General features: G+C 48.4%; 2 protein-coding genes across 2 annotated transcripts; one reads left to right on the forward strand and one right to left on the reverse strand.

The window, feature by feature from the left end:
- The first annotated feature begins 352 nt into the window (after positions 1–352).
- Positions 353–2,085, forward strand: brcc3 (BRCA1/BRCA2-containing complex, subunit 3). Its single transcript, XM_052051906.1, has one exon. It carries the CDS (start codon positions 645–647, stop codon positions 1,425–1,427), a length of 783 nt encoding a protein of 260 aa, XP_051907866.1. The 5' UTR covers positions 353–644; the 3' UTR covers positions 1,428–2,085.
- On the reverse strand, positions 2,004–14,992 carry LOC127591621 (cilia- and flagella-associated protein 44-like). The gene is made up of 34 exons (XM_052051893.1): positions 14,843–14,992; positions 14,560–14,702; positions 14,074–14,236; positions 13,848–13,950; positions 13,553–13,769; positions 12,549–12,663; positions 12,311–12,475; positions 12,064–12,219; positions 11,914–11,961; positions 11,738–11,837; positions 11,289–11,383; positions 11,000–11,203; positions 10,814–10,924; positions 10,589–10,741; positions 10,229–10,423; positions 9,931–10,073; positions 9,566–9,845; positions 8,792–8,847; positions 8,541–8,703; positions 8,333–8,463; positions 7,989–8,197; positions 7,218–7,362; positions 6,948–7,125; positions 6,600–6,841; positions 6,328–6,526; positions 6,026–6,229; positions 5,741–5,933; positions 5,549–5,662; positions 4,755–4,885; positions 3,822–3,938; positions 3,537–3,738; positions 3,303–3,463; positions 3,085–3,219; positions 2,004–2,475 (listed from the first exon to the last, which is right to left on the reverse strand). Exons 1-34 carry the CDS (start codon positions 14,864–14,866, stop codon positions 2,197–2,199), a joined length of 5,274 nt encoding a protein of 1,757 aa, XP_051907853.1. The 5' UTR covers positions 14,867–14,992; the 3' UTR covers positions 2,004–2,196.
- Positions 14,993–15,087: the final 95 nt, after the last annotated feature.

Below are 15,087 nucleotides of genomic sequence, written 5' to 3' on the forward strand. Positions count from 1 at the left end.
AAACCGAACTGACAGTTACAATTCGTAATTAACTACATAATATTGAAAGACTTATCCCCTATTTGTTTTCCGCTCCATTTCAGCGGAATTACCATTGGTCAACAAACTGCTGAAATCAACTGCCAGGGTCCTAGCGCTTGCCAAATAGGGAATCCTTTTTTGTTGCAATACTCTATTCAACAGGTGCTGACAAGCACAGTGATACTATTTTGAGTTTGATGAGGGTGAACTTGTGATTACGTTTTTGCTGTGTTCGTTTACACTTTCCATTGTGGCTCGGAATTTCTGGAATTTGCATGTTCTCCCCTGCTGTGGGTTTTCTCTCGGTGCCTCCCACAGTCCAAAAACATGTATGGCATGTTAATGGAACACTCGAAATTATCCCAAGGCGTGAGTGTGAGTGCGAATGTTTGCTTTTGTGTATGTGCCCTACGATTGGATGGCTACCTACCAGTTTTCCAAACTAAATATGTACGGAAACATTTTCGTTACTTTCTTTGGGACGGAACTATTCACTGAGCGGTGTGTCAACTCGGACCGTTTTAATCCAAGCACAAACTAACACGGAAGTAAGTCCCGAACGATTTTCTGCTGGTGTTTCTAACGTCATTCCCGTTAAAAAAAACTTGGAGGAAAGAGAGACAATGGCAATCAGTGCGGTTCATCTGGAATCGGACGCCTTCCTGGTGTGTATGAATCACGCTTTGAGCACGGAGAAAGAAGAAGTGATGGGTTTGTGTATCGGAGAGGTAGAAGTCAGCCGGATCGTCCACATCCACTCCGTCATCATCCTCCGCCGCTCGGACAAGAGGAAGGACCGTGTGGAGATCTCCCCGGAGCAGCTGTCTGCAGCCTCCACGGAGGCCGAGAGGCTGGCCGACATGACGGGCAAGCCGATGCGGGTGGTGGGCTGGTACCACTCCCATCCACACATCACCGTGTGGCCCTCGCACGTTGACGTCCGTACTCAGGCTATGTACCAAATGCTGGACCAGGGTTTCGTGGGCCTCATCTTCTCCTGCTTCATCGAGGACAAAAACACCAAGACGGGCCGCGTCCTGTACACCTGCTTCCAGTCGGTTCAGGCCCAAAAGGGTTCCGAGTACGAGCGTGTGGAGATCCCAATCCACGTCGTCCCACGCCAGGCTATCGGTAAAGTGTGCCTGGAGTCGGCCGTGGAGCTGCCACGGATACTGTGTCAGGAGGAGCAGGATACATACCGCAAGATCCACAGCCTGGCTCACTTGGACCCGGTCACCAAGATCCACAACGGGTCCGTCTTCACCAAGAACCTGTGCAGCCAGATGTCAGCGGTGAGCGGACCGTTGCTGCAGTGGCTGGAGGATCGTCTGGAGCAGAACAAGCAGAGCATCTCGGAGCTGCAGCGGGAGAAGGAGAGCCTGATGCAGGAGCTGAGTGCCCTCTGACTGGGGGAAGAATGTGGGCATGTGGTTACTTTCTGTTCCTTTTTCACCCTATCATCTTGGTGGCCCAACTAAATGCTTACCTCATGTCAACGTCCACAGCTGTCACATGTGTATTTTCTTTGTTCACGCCTCCATCTCTTTTGATGAAGTTCTGCTATATACAATGTTCGCTCTCAGCACACGGAAAAAAAAAAGACCGAGCGATTAAAAAAAAATAATCATAAGATGTAAGCATTGGTTTGTGTGTGACCCACTTGTGGTCTAACCATGATTGAATAAGCATCATTTGTTAATGGATGAAGGAAAGACGTGCCTTTGTAGATACTCTCGACTGTACATAAAGACACTGGGATGTATAAGCTTTGTTTTGAATTTATTTACCTCATATTTCTGTGCACCACACCAAAGCAACCTGTTCTGGAAAACATAAATTGCAGTTCTTGATTTAATGTTTTTTTTTTTTAAACCACGAAAAGAAAATACCAGTAGTAAGAAGTTAACATAAGATTGGAACTATTGTGCAAGTTTCAGATCAACGTCTATTTGAAACAAAAATGATTTCACTCCTGAAAATAATCTGCTCAGGTCTGACCACTTTTTCGTGAGCTCGCCATTTATTTGTGGAATTCTGTTGTTATAAATATAAATATAACAGGTGGTCCTCTTGTCGTGTCATTTCTTTGTCTACTGCTGAGCAGCAGCCCGAGGTAGTGATTTGCTTCCAACAGCAAGCCCAATGAGAAAAAGTATTAGCAGGTGATTGCAGTTCTTAGTCAGTGATGTCACTTTCAGTCGTGTCATCTTCCTTGAAACCTGGTACGAGTTTTCCTCGTTTTCTGGTGCGTTTATGTACTGTGGGATTGGACAGAGGAGGGAGCGGCGGTAGATGAGCGTGGCCAGTGGAAAGCATGTGTCCTCCAGTAGGCCCAAGTTGGCTGATCTCGTCGGATAGCTTCTCGATCTGCTCAGCTTGTTTTTTCACCAATTCCTGAAGACTCCAGATCTGGTCTCTGTCTGCTCGCCTGCTGCAGGCCTGAAGCTGCTTGCCCTGAGTACACACAAGTGAGTATTTATTCTTCAGGCTGATCAATATTTTTTACAACCTAAGATTTAGGTTCACTAAAGGGTCAACAATAGTTTTGTCTTTAGTGTCAAATTGAGGTTGACAATTTTTTTTTTTCATTTTCACCCCTGTCGAGGATGCAGTAATTATCAAAGGCTGGATTCGACACCACTGCCCTCTAGCGGTAGACGAGAGAATCAACGCAGGAGCAGTTTTATTTAACTTTTAAGTTAGGCATAAGTTCTTTATTTAATCGTCAAGATTTATTTTTCAGTTTCAAAACACCCATTTGGGTAAAATTTTAATGTAACTATCATGTGCAGTATATTTCAAGTGATTTTTTTTTTTCATGCACACCGCTGCAGTGTTCATGTTGAACTGTGCGTTCCAATGGCGTACAAGAGTATTTCATGTGCCATTTAGGAATAAAACCTTGAAATTACTTTTGATGAAAACGTACATCTACTCTGCGGATGTATTTTAATGTCGGTCATGGTGGTGCCGCTAATTTGAGGTGGTACATGGTAGAAAAAAAAAAAAAGTTGGAGGATCACGAATCATGGCAGCATCCAAACACATTTGAAAGGTCATTACGATTTTCTTTTGTCTTGTGTAAAGTTTCATCTCCAGCTCCTTCTTCTGTTCAAAGAGGCTATTCAAGCAGAGGAGACGCTCCGAGTTGCTCCTTGTCATCACCACGAGAGCGTCACGAGACTTTTGTACTTTTCTCTAGATGTCACACACACACACACACACAAAAAGAAAAATGAAAATGCATCCAAGAAGTCGCACGTGCGCAAAGTTTAGCTTACATCCCATTGTTGGATATCTTTGGCGTTGGCGAGGTCTCGCAAGATTTTTTCCTGCTTCATCTCGGCGACCGACTTGTTGACGCACAGCGTTTGCAGAACCTCCATATCTACTTCCCTCCCAAACCTCGTCATCATCAGCTGGTGACACAGCTTCTCCAGCGCTGCAGCAAATGATAAACAACATCAAGTATATTATTTGGGTGTTGCGGTCCTTCCGGGTGTTTTGGGTCTTACACTCGATCTCATTGCTCATGTCCTTGCGTTCTTTGATGAGCCTGATATGCTGCTGACGGGCCTGACGGTAGACCTCTGTCTGCTGATTTTTCTCCACCTCCAACTCCTTGACTCGCTCCTGCAGCCGTTGGAGCTCCATCCGAGTGAGCACCAATGCCGGGCTGAGGTCCGAAGGCACTTGACCGCTGATATCGATCTCTATCTGGAAATCCGCAAGGAGACGGCAGTGGCATATCGCCGAAATGAACACAAAAAAAAAAATGGATGGAGGCAAGTTTTCTTCACCTGATGCAGCCGAAGAGGAACTACAACATCCAGTTGGTTCATTTTCTGCTGTTTCTCTCTGTTGACTTCCTCCAAGTCATCCTCCGCTGCCTTAAGACTGATTTTCACGGATTTCATCTGCGGGACCGGAGTTCAAAAAATGAGTGAGGAGGACAACAACAAAAGAAACTAAAATTGCAATTACATTGTATGTGCCAGGTACGTTTTCTGAAATGTTGTCGGGAACGCGGATAATAAAGTTCCAATGATTTTCACGAGCGGCCCGGTAGTCCAGTGGTAAGCACGTCGGCTTCACAGTGCAGAGGTACCGGGTTCGATTCCAGCTCCGGCCTCCCTGTGTGGAGTTTGCATGTTCTCCCCGGGCCTGCGTGGGTTTTCTCCGGGTGCTCCGGTTTCCTCCCACATTGCAAAAACATGCGTGGCAGGCTGATTGGTCGCTCTAAATTGTCCCTAAGTGTGAGTGTGAGCGTGGATGGTTGTTCGTTTCTGTGTGCCCTGCGATTGGCTGGCAACCGATTCAGAGTGTCCCCCGCCTACTACCCAAAGACAGCTGGGATAGGCTCCAGCACCCCCCGCGACCCTAGTGAGGATCAAGCGGCTCGGAAGATGAACGAATGAATGATTTTCACGTTCTAAATGTCAAAGAAAATGGTGAGTATGCATCGATCAGACTCCATATTGACTAACCGATGGAAAAAAACAACAACAAAAAAACAATTGGCGAGCAGCAGCATTTTGGACCAACTGGAGACGCTTAATGGAGGATTGGCTGACTCCATCGTAAAGTGCGCTCCAGTCATCCGCCCCCCCCCCCACCCCGAGATGCTGCGACTATAACACAATACACGTTTGCTATCAAAGCTTCAGTCCTAAGTCACTACGTAGCGCCCGTTGGCCAGTCCTGCGCACCCCCCCCCCCCGCCCCGCTCTGACCTTTTTTACGAGGGCGTCACACTCCTTCTCCAGCTGCTCTGCATTCTTCTTCTCCTCCGCCAGCAGCTCCTCCAGATCCAGGCGACGTTCACGCAGCTCCAGTATGTCGTCAAACAGTTTTTGGTCACAACCTGCGGCACGCGGGTATTCTCGGTATACTTATTTGTATTCGTGTATTGTTAGGGACATTTCGACTGGTAAAAAATGATGATCGTTGAGAAGTTATCGATTGATCTTTTTTTCTAATTCATTCATTTTTTATAGTGATTTTTTTTCATTTCATTCTCAAGGCACATATCAAGTTGTTTGATCTTGCTAATGGGACTTTTTCGTGCCGTCAAGATATCGGTTGAGCAACGTGACAGCGGAACTCTTATCGGTCTTTTTTAATGAGCCGGATGAAATGATACTAGGCGGCCCGGTAGTCCAGTGGTTAGCACGTGGGCTTCACAGTGCAGAGGTACCGGGTTCGATTCCAGCTCCGGCCTCCCTGTGTGGAGTTTGCATGTTCTCCCCGGGCCTGCGTGGGTTTTCTACGGGTGCTCCGGTTTCCTCCCACATTCCAAAAATGTGCATGGCAGGCTGATTGAACTCTCTAAATTGTCCCTAGGTGTGAGTGTGGGCGTGGTTGGTTGTTCGTCTCTGTGTGCCCTGCGATTGGCTGGCAACCGATTCAGGGTGTCCCCCGCCTACTGCCCGGAGACGACTGGGATGGGCTCCAGCACCCCCCGCGACCCTAGTGAGGATCAAGCGGCTCGGAAGATGAATGAATGAATGAATGAAATAATACTGACCCTGGGGGCATTCCTCCACAGCGCCATCTCCATCTAATCCGTCCCAATCGTCGTCGTCATCGTCGTCCCAATTTTCGTAATCGTCAAAGTCATCGTTGCTGTCCTCGTCCTCCTCTGCAAAATGAAATCGGTCTCCTTTGAATCAACCGACGCACATCCGCGCCACATTCCGCGATCGAGGCGTCCCATCACCATCGCTTCCTTGGTCCTTCTTCTTGCTCCGCTTGATCTTCTTCTTGTAAACTTTGGTCAGATACTCTTCAAAGTTGTTGTCATCACCCAGCAAGGCGTGGAAGGCTGCCGTGTTGGATTTCTCCTTCTCCTGCCGTTTCGCAATGTCTTTGCGTTTCAGTTCCAGCGCCTTCCTGTGCTTCTCCAGCTCCGACTGTTACCAAAAACGGGGAACGGGCACGTGCTGGCAAAGTTTACTTCGGTTCATCCGACCAAGAAATATCCAAAACCCAAAAGATTTCTCACCAGCAACTCATTCTGCTCCCTCAGACGTTTGTCCAGCTTGTCCTGGAGAATCCTTTCACTCTTGTCCACCTCCTTGAGGAGCAGCAGCTCCTGATAGAGCGTCAACTGACGCAGATTGCCAAGTTTGAGCTTGCAGTCCAACATTTGGACCTTCTCCAGACACATCAGGTGCTCCTTATCAAATTGATCCACCGAGCTCTTCATCTGGTAAAAAAAAAACATCAAACGAGACATTGACGGATTACTGCTCGTGACGTTGAGATGTTCAGTGGCAATGGATGGATAAAATAAACGAAACACACCTGCTCCAGAAGAAAGTCTTGCATGTCGAGCAAGGTGTCCCGGTCCATATTTCGTAGCTCTTCCTCGTTCAGTCCTTCCGCTTCCTCCTCTGCGGACAAACCGAGGACATCTATCTCCTCCGTTCCTTCCATCTCCTTTTCCAGCTCATCCAGCACACTCATCCCGCTCTCTTCATCCTCTTCCTCTTTGTCCTTCGACCTATTTCAACATTTCAAGAGACGGAATTAAATCACGGCAAGGTCGGGCTTCTTCGGAAGGACTAGCGAGCCACCTTTTCTCTCTCAGCACGCCGTATCTCTCGAGAAGAGCTCGGGTGCATTGCAGGCTCTTCTCCGGCACTTCCTCGCATCGTATGGCGGGCGGCGCGGCCGGATGGCGGTGGAGCTCGGACGGTAAGCAACTCTGGACTTTCTGGAGCTGTTTCGACTGGGCGGCCAGTTTTGATAGAAGGAGAAGTTTGAAATCCCGCAAGGCCACGATCTCCCGGTTCATCTCGGTTTGTTTTTCACGGATCTGGTGGGATGGGAGGCGGTCGTTTAGAAAAGCAAAATCCAATGAAGTCAACACGCCATTTTTTTTTTAAATTCAGGGCGCGGTATTAAGGGTGTGCGTGATTTACATTGTCCTCCAGGTTGATCATCTCAACTTTCTTTCTATCCGCGCTCATTCGTAGATGTTTTGGCACGGTGAAGGTCTTGTCGGTTTTCAGTTTCAAGTCTCCAATGGTCTCTCTGGCTTCGCAGATGGCCTGCACGTCTCGTGGATCTTCGCAGTCCTTATGCGGCTTCTCCGCATAACTGCCACAACATCAACGGGAAACCTTGGAAACTAAAATCTTTCTCATCCGGAGCTGCAGCAGCTGTTGTTGTTGTCGAATGTCACTACTCACAGTTTGTCCCACTCCTGCTTCCTCTTTGCGATCTTGGCTCGTGCTTGTTCAGCTTTCTCCGCGGCTTTCTGGAGCCTTTCCACCTGCCGGTCTGCTGCAGGCTGCACACCAGCGCGAGGCACCGAGGGAGGAGGCGCATCTTCCTCTGGCGAGCGCACATCAGCCATAAAATATGTATTGAGAGTATTCATTCAGCGGCCCGGTAAGTCCAGTGGTTAGCACGTCGGCTTCACAGTGCAGAGGTACCGGGTTCGATTCCAGCTTCGGCCTCCCTGTGTGGAGTTTGCATGTTCTCCCCGGGCCTGCGTGGGTTTTCTCCGGGTGCTCCGGTTTCCTCCCACATTCCAAAAACATGCGTGGCAGGCTGATTGAACACTCGAAATTGTCCCTAGGTGTGAGTGTGAGCGTGGATGGTTGTTCATCTATGTGTGCCCTGCACTAGGCGGGGGGGGGGGGACACCCTGAATCGGTTGCCAGCCAATCACAGGGCACACAGAGACGAACAACCATCCACGCTCACACCTAGGGACAATTTAGAGTGTTCAATCAGCCTGCCACGCATGTTTTTGGAATGTGGGAGGAAACCGGAGCACCCGGAGAAAACCCACGCAAGCCCGGGGAGAACATGCAAACTCCACACAGGGAGGCCGGAGCTGGAATCGAACCCGCTACCTCTGCTAACCACTGGACTACCGGGCCGCCACGTCTTGACAGTATTTGACATGTAAAAAAACAAACAAAAGTGGGGGGGGGGGGAGACAACGGCCTCACCGTCTGTTTCACTGCTGTCTTTTTCAGGTTGGTCTCTGGATACGTCGTGTTCATCAACCGGAGCCGTTCCTTTAACGCCGCCGTGACTTGAACCGCTTTCCTCTTTGAGCAGAGTTGAAGAAATACTCGGGATACGGTAGGTGGAGATGCTGTGGTCGCTGCGGATGGCGAAGACTGTCACGATGTTCGGTTCTGAAGAACTACTGAACCTGCAAGTGACAAACGCCAAACGCTTGTTTTTCCATTCAGATTGCAGGAGGGATAATCTTACGTCACGATGAAAATACGATTGGGTAGAAAAGTTCGCACGTGGGCCCGGAGCCTCATGAGCGATTCGGAATTACCAGTCCTGCAGCTTTTTGAGTGATAAATGGGAATGCTCCTCCCGCCAACTCATCTGGTACTGGATTTCGTCTAATCGCCGGATCTTCTCTCTCTCGGCTTGCTCTTCGAAACGTTGGTCCAGCAGCAGTTCCTACTTACCAACATACGCATGCAATCCATCAAATCCATCTATGATGCATTTATTACATTCTAACTACATATGCATACCGCAGGAGTTAATTGAATTTTCTCAGGCAGGCTGAGGTTGTCACTCAGAAGTATTTTAAAGGTGCTCTGGAGCGCAGCAAGCCTTTTTCGTTTGGCCAATATCTTCTCATCGGCTTCCCGACGCTGGCGGTCTTTCTCTAGCTTCTGTTTGGCCGTCTCGATGCTGGGTGGGAGGCAGAATGGGAAATGTTTGATTTGACGGGCAAGGAAACGGCCCACCACCGCTAAAATTGCACCGATTCGTGCTTCACCTGTACGCTGCTGGATCGTCAATGTCTTTGGCTAACACTTCATTCTCCAGACCCACCTGTGACAAGAATATGACAAGATATCAAATTCTCCAATTCTCTGGCTTCTGCTAAATTGTGCACTGGAACGAAGAGGAAGTGCCGCGTTGCCTAAAATGTCTTAACATCGTTCGATGAATCTGCCGAGTGTCAAGTGTCATATCCCATATTATGTACACGAGCCTATCGGTCCCTTTTTTTTAAAAAAATCATTTCAACTCTTCGTGTTCTCATAATTGGTAAACGTCAACAAACCGGTTTGCTCGGCGGTGTTCACAAAATGGCGTACAGTGACTCCATTTTTATGATTATTAATTTTGTTCATCCATCCATCCATCCATTTTCCGAACCGCTTAATCCTCACATGGGTTGCGGGGGGTGCTGGTGCCTATCCCAGCCGTCTTCGGGCAGTAGGCGGGGGGACACCCGGAATCGGTTGCCAGCCAATCGCAGGGCACACAGAAACGAACAACCTTTCGCACTCACACTCCCACCTAGGGACAATTTAGAGTGTTCAATCAGCCTGCCACGCATGTTTTTGGAATGTGGGAGGAAACCGGAGCACCCGGAGAAAACCCACGCAGGCCCGGGGAGAACATGCAAACTCCACACAGGGAGGCCGGAGCTGGAATCGAACCCGGTACCTCTGCACTGTGAAGCCCACGTGCTAACAACTGGACTACCGGGCCGCCCCTAATATTTATAAAGACGCGTTCTTCCCGGAAAGTCTCAACTCACCCTCGGTGACGGAACCTTTGCCTTTTTCTTCTTCAAGCTTTTCTGCAGCTCCTCGTGAGGAAGCAGGCCGAAGGAGAAGATGTTCCCATCGTCTCCCGCCGTCAGCACAAACTGGTCGTCGTGGCTGCAACAGATGTGCCGCAGGTGTCCGTAATTGCTGTCGTGGACGCTCAGTTCCCAGTACGCCTGCATGGAGGTGAGGGCGCCATCGTCGGGATCCAGAGGGTAAGCCCGGACGGAGCCCGAGTGCATGCCGCACAGCATCAGCTGCCTGTTGGAGCTGCGGCACAAACCGTAAAAATGAGAACGTCGGTGCTCCAGCGGACCCGCTAACTGAATGTTAGCAACAAACGCACACGCAATACCTGAAGGTGAGTGAACGAATGGGGTCGCGGTCCGCATTATGGATGGCCAGGAAATCAAAAGGCTCAACCGGTCGTTTTTCGCAAGTCTCATCTTGATCCTCAGAAAACTTACAATGGTACAGGTAACCCGCGTCAAATCCTCCCTGAGGATGAGGAAAGACGGTGTGAATGCTTTCGCATAAGGGGAGGAGGTGTCTTGTCTACGATAAATCGCACATCCATTTAAATTTCTGAGGCCTGCAAATGTTTTAGCTTCATCAAAACCGTTTTTGGTGTGTCTTTGTATCTTTGTACGTACAACCGAGAGCCAGAATTTGCCGGGCTCTGAGAAGAAACCCCAATAAAGAGGACTCGGAGGTTCAGGGATGTAAATCCGGGGCAACTCCTCCTCTTCTTCTTCTTCTTCCTCTTCGTCGTCTGGGATTTCTTTTTCTTTGCGTTCCTTCTGTCGCTGCTCCTTCAGTGCTTGTCGTCTCGCTATTTCCTCTTCTCTCTGAATACCACAGATGGCAAGAAACGTATCAAGATTTATTCGCCCGCCTGTTTTTTTCCTGCCCGGCAACCGAGACCTGAGACTTTTGACGTGAATATGATCAGTAAAATTGTCGGTTGAAAAATATATATACCGGGTACATGAAAAACATCATTTACGTCATACCTTGATTCGAGATTTGATGCTTTTGAAGCGGAAGGTTTTTCTGGGCAGTTCAAGCAGTTGGAAGGAATTGGCCGTCTCCAGGGCTTGGGGGTCAGGACACGGCACCTCCACGACATGACCACTTCGACACAGGATGAGCAGATTGTTTTCAGGCTAGGTCAAAATAGGGACTTGTTTAAGTGATATATTCTCAGATGACAAAAAAAAAATGAACTACCGACTTACATGGGAAGGAGGTGACCACTCCAGCAATTGTACTGGCCCGGGAACACAGATAAAACCAATTGGCTCGTATTTTTCCCCAACAGTGAAAAAGAACACGGTGCAATCTGAGCTCTGGTGATCAAGGAAAAACGCAGGATGGAATTTGATGCGCTGAAAAATGGATGCTGGACAATAAAATCTCCGTACCCCCGTGGCCAAGACCGTTCCATTGCGTTCATACGCAACCGTTGTGATTGGGGCGTTATGGGGCTTGAAGGCTTGCTTGAGGCGCAGCTGGGCCTCCACTTTGTGCCTGGTTACGATTTGAAGGCCCGTGGGGTCATAAAGCTCCAGTAAGCGCACGACTCCATCTTCAAAGCCCGTCACCAGTAAATTTCCAGTCTGAGTCACCTGGAGACGGACGAAAATAAGAGACGATGTATTCCGTCTCTCCCTATCGGGAAGGAAATAGCATTGGCGTGCCGTAAACGCTTACCGAAGGCGGAGCCCAATGGAGAGCAGTTCCACCTTGAGTGAAGCAGCTACAGGTCAGTTCTGTTTTTGCCAGGAAGTCAAAGACTCTGACGGAACCTGGACAAAAAATTGGTCGTTGAACACGTGTCGCGCCAGAATTTTGCAACTTGCAAGCACGTAGGCACGCCATGTACATTAAGAAATGTTCGTAAAGTCATCCAGGTGCCACCGTGGTTCCAAGTTCTCTCTGTCTGCTTTGGTACATTTCTCGGGTCAAAATCAAATTTAAACTAACGGAAATGATCACATCTTTGCGATTACTGGTGCGTGGATTCCATTTTTCCCCACGGCCGAGTATAGAAATACAAAGTGCTGTACATGGAGCGATTTAACATGCACAATAAACAGTAAGACAAATCGGGAATAAAGGCGGTAGAAAGCACCAAGCAGTAAAATCAAGAACAAACTCACGGTCCGAAGCGGTCGTGGCCATGAGATGACTATTCTTTGACACATCGAGGCCGTTGATTGGCCCGGCATGGAAGGAAAACAGGCACACGGGATCGGGAGTCTGTTCACAGAGACATTAAAAAACATCTTTTAACATCAATCAAAAAAAAAAAAATGGGGGATGGGGTGAGCCTTACCGCGTACGTAAATGAAAGATCCACTTTCCAAATGGCTCCATTAGAATCCTAGCAGGCCACAGAGAACCCCCCACTGGCTTTAGATTTACTGAGGCAAAGCTCTCGTGAAAGCTACGGGTACATTTTAAGAAGTGGCCGGTGACCTCTGACCTGCGCAAACCAAACGGTCGAGTCGGCCTGGGCGCTTTTTACGATTGAAAAGATGCAAACGTGGCGCCCCACCGCCATCTCGTTGATGGGCTCCAACTCAAACTTGCTGTTTTCACTGCTGCTGTCAGCGGCGTCGATGGTCTCAAAGTCCCACCCCTGCAAAAGGGGGCAAAGGAAACACCACGCACCAAGCGGTCACCACGTCATCGACACCCGCGCGACGTCACGTCACGCATCCGCGTTTTACCCGGATCATTCCATCGGAGCCGAACGTCATCAGCTGTCCATCCTCCAAGGCGAACGGTTGGACGACGCCTGCGTGACAGCAATGCCCTCCCTTGCTGCAGATCTCCACTTTGATCGCATTTCCATCCCATAGCAGCAGGTTGCCCCAGTTTGAGCCAGACAACACCTGAGAGGAAGGACGGCGGTCAGGGGACGATTGAATCATTCCAACCAAGCGGCAGATCAGCAGGACAAAGGACCTTTCCATCGGGAAGTTCGATGTAGCCTTCAATATCCGTAGCTGCAGTTTTTCCAAAATGGCCGATAAGTCCTTCCAATTTCAGACCTGTAAATGTGCTGGCCATTTTCCAGAACCTGAGGAGGTGGAAGGGATGCGAAAGATGAACAGTCAATGGCACTTAACATCCGATGTCATTATCTCCGGGTCTGAAAATGACCATCCATCCATCCATCATCTACCGCTTATCCGGGGCCGGGTCGCGGGGGCAACAGCTTTAGCAGGGAAGCCCAGACTTCCCTCTCCCTAGCTACTTCGTCCAGCTCTCCCCGGGGGATCCCGAGTCGTTCCCAGGCCAGCTGGGTGACATAGTCTCTCCAGCGTGTCCTGGGTCTTCCTCGGGGTCTCCTCCCAGTGGGACATGACCGGAACACCTCACCGGGGAGTCGCTCAGGAGGCATCCGAATCAGATGCCCAAGCCACCTCATCTGGCTCCTCTCGATATGGAGGAGAAGTGGCTCGACTCTGAGCCCCTCCCGGATGACCGAGCTTCTCACCTTATCTCGAAGGGAGAGCCCGGACACCCTGCGGAGAAAACTCATTTCGGCCGCTTGTAACCGGGATCTCGTTCTTTCGGTCATGACCCAGAGCTCGTGACCATAGGTCAGGGTTGAAATGACCTTTCATATGAAAAAGATGCTATGGGCGTATTTTGTGACGTGCGCCTCTTGTTGAAATACTGTACATAGTAGTCTGTGTGACAAAGTGTCTTCTATAGATGCTCCCTCTAAAAAGTAAGAACAATTCTCACCAGGGGGGCCGCCATTTTTTTCGCTCGTCGATCTGTCATCGAAGCGCTAGCGTCATTTGTGACTTGTGACATTCCTTCAACAGCAAATATAAAGGAATTGGAGGGCGCGTACTGCCCGTTATTGAGCCTAGTTGTGAGCCATGAAACCGACTGTTCTATATAACATCTCCGTACGGTATCGGAGTTACCAGGGGAGTAAGACTTTGATACTTTACTTGATATGTCCGGATCCCGATGACGTCAGTAGGCCAGGGTTGTACGGGGAGAAGCTCACTCTGTAAACTTCCTGAGAAATGGCTTTGCACCTGAGCATCACCTCCTCCTGCTTCCAGTTCCACACTGTCAGCATGTAGTCAGGTGCGCTGCCCAGGCTGGCCAGAAGACTGCCATCACTATTAAAGTTCACAGAGCTGAATGCAAGATCTGTACCATCTACACATAGGTAACGCGTGATCAGACACAAGCCCTCGAGGGAAATCAATGACAGTGACGGGTGGCTGTTATATTTACCTCTCAAGATACGGTATGCTTGTAGTGAAGGATATTTAAATACTATCAGGATGGGTTTTTTTCCCTTTTCTGCCACCACTAAATAATCCTTCTTATGGCTTACCTGAGAAAAAGAAAAGCAAATTATTCCATGCTTATACTGTGATATTGTCTCGTGCAAAAATCACGAGCAAGTTACTTCTCACCATTAACAACAAATGTAGTCCATTTTTTTTTTCACTCTTACCCCGATGGCACCAATTCCGCCACCGCTGCAGGAGCGCAGGTACCTTTGCTGCTTGGTGCAAACGTCAAGCAGGATGAGCAGCTGGCCAGCAATGAAGACCAAAGTTTTGTCATCCAGCAGCTGCAGGTTTGCTCTGCGGCCACTGTCGTAGCCATACGAATGACTTTAAGAACACATGAAGATCAAGATGAGAGCAGTTCAATGTCCCGTGACAGCAAAATCCTTTTTTTTTCCCCACTTAAACAGCTCAACAATCTGTAAAAAAAAATTATTTACATACGGAATATAAGTAATGAGGTCATGGGCCATTTAAAAACGACAGGCGAGTTGGACCGACTCATTTAGCATTAAAAATGGCATCACGGGCATTTCCAGTCACAAATTACGGGCATGGGAACAACATGCAAATTTCACAGAGGAAGGCCACACATGTCAAAGTATTTTTTTATTTTTTGGGGGGGGTTGAGATAGTTACTAAATAATTACGAGAGGAACAGGAGGTTCTCTGGAATGTCAGACTCGGGTGTGATGAATGGCTTGGAGTGAAGCTCCTCGTAATTATAACACATGTCAACAGGTAAGCACGGCGGCTCCTCCTCATCCTGCAACTCTGCGTCTTCTTTGCCTGCCTGTGTAAGAGAGACATCTTTATTCAATGAATTCAGATACCTTATTATTTGCTTTATGAATATTAGTTCAATAATGAACGTTTTTGCAAAAAAAAATGTAAAAAAATTCTCAAAATTGACTGATAAAAAGAAAAACTAACCTGTAGAGAGGAGTCGTCAGCCATGTGTAAGGTAAAGTGAAATAGCTTGATCTCAAGAAACAAACCATAAATTATGCTTGACGATTTACTCTGCTTAAAAGCATTATTATTATTCTAAAAATATATACATTTTAATTTTTCTTTCAGCTTCAATTGATGGTTCAGCCTCACGTTTTTTTTTCCCCCCGTGAGACGAAAATTCCCTCGAATTGTGCATAAAAGTCTTGACGCGCGCATATGCAGAT

The sequence above is a fragment of the Hippocampus zosterae genome, chromosome 18, assembly GCF_025434085.1.
Source record: "Hippocampus zosterae strain Florida chromosome 18, ASM2543408v3, whole genome shotgun sequence".
NCBI classification, from domain to species: Eukaryota; Metazoa; Chordata; class Actinopteri; order Syngnathiformes; family Syngnathidae; genus Hippocampus; species Hippocampus zosterae.